Source organism: Eurypyga helias, unplaced genomic scaffold (assembly GCF_000690775.1).
Source record: "Eurypyga helias isolate BGI_N326 unplaced genomic scaffold, ASM69077v1 scaffold40097, whole genome shotgun sequence".
Lineage (NCBI taxonomy): Eukaryota > Metazoa > Chordata > Aves > Eurypygiformes > Eurypygidae > Eurypyga > Eurypyga helias.
Window position 1 is genome coordinate 5,314 of NW_010263264.1, and position 1,202 is coordinate 6,515.

Sequence of the window (1,202 nt, forward strand, 5' to 3'; positions counted from 1 at the left end):
TTGCCCAATACAGAGGGTCCCTCCTGCGAGCCCTGCAGCCCCGGCTTTTACGGCAGCCCCTTCGCAGGGCGCTTGGATGACTGCAAGCCGTGCCCCTGCCCCGGCCGCTCACCCTGCACCGAGATGCCCAGCAGCGGGGAGGTGGTCTGCACCCACTGCCCCCCAGGGCAGAGAGGTGAGGCTGGGCATGGGCGAGGAGGGAGCTGCGGGCAGCGCCCGCATCGCCGGACCCTCCCCCTCTTTTTGCCTTCCCCAGGAAAACGCTGCGAGCTCTGCGATGATGGGTTTTTTGGGGACCCCCTGGGGCAGAGGGGCCCCGTGCACCCCTGCGTCCCGTGCCAGTGTCACGGGAACGTGGATCTCAACGCCGTGGGCAACTGTGACCCCATGTCCGGCCGGTGCCTGCGGTGCCTGTACAACACGATGGGTGACCACTGCGAGAGGTGTCGGCCAGGCTTCTACAGGGACGCGCTGGCTCCCAACCCTGCCCAGAAGTGTGCACGTACGTATGGCCCCAGGGCTGGCCTTGCTCCCCTGGGTCCCGCTGCAGCCAAAATCCTCCCAGCAGTGCAGGCAGAGGGTGGAAGGGGGACACCCAGAGGGTTTAGAGGCTGATGATCCAGGTTGGTCCCATATGCTCATGGAATCACAGATGGTTTGGGTGGGAAGGGGCCTTAAAGCCCCTCTAGTCCCACCCCCTGCCATGGGCAGGGACACCTTCCACCAGACCAGGTTGCTCCAAGCCTCATCCAGCCTGGCCTTGGACACTCCCAGGGATGGGGCATCCACAGCTTCTCTGGGCAGCCTGTCCCAGTGCTCCCCACCCTCTGCGGGAAGAATTCCTTCCTGATGTCCCATCTCAATCTCCCCTCTTTTAATTTAAACCCCTTACCCCTCCTCCTGTCCTCAGGAATGGCCTTTGCTCTCTCTCTCCACTGCCTCCTTCCCTGGAGATACCCTGCTCTGCAGGGGCTCATCCGCTCAGAGACTCATTTGATGGGTGGGAAGTGGCCCTCCACACCGTTGGAGTCTCATCCCCACTGTCCCATCTGCCAGCCCTGCGCCGGGATGCGAGCGGCATTTTGTCTCCCCCAGCTTGTGACTGTAACCCTGACGGCTCAGCCCCGGGGCCGGAAGGATGCGATCCTGGCACGGGCCAGTGCCGCTGCCTCCCGCACGTGACGGGCAGAGCCTGCGGGCTC

At 64.3% G+C, this 1,202-nt stretch overlaps 1 protein-coding gene across 1 annotated transcript in view; it reads left to right on the plus strand.

Moving 5' to 3' along the window:
* The window catches only part of LOC104512836 (laminin subunit gamma-3-like), a gene marked incomplete at its 5' end in the record, with an annotated part of 11,546 nt that overhangs the window by 5,241 nt on the left and 5,103 nt on the right, over nucleotides 1–1,202 (plus strand). Inside the window, 3 exon segments of the mRNA XM_010155973.1 lie at nucleotides 14–175; nucleotides 257–502; nucleotides 1,096–1,202. The exon segment at nucleotides 1,096–1,202 is cut by the window's right edge and continues 30 nt beyond it. Coding sequence (XP_010154275.1) covers nucleotides 14–175; nucleotides 257–502; nucleotides 1,096–1,202 — 515 coding nt within the window.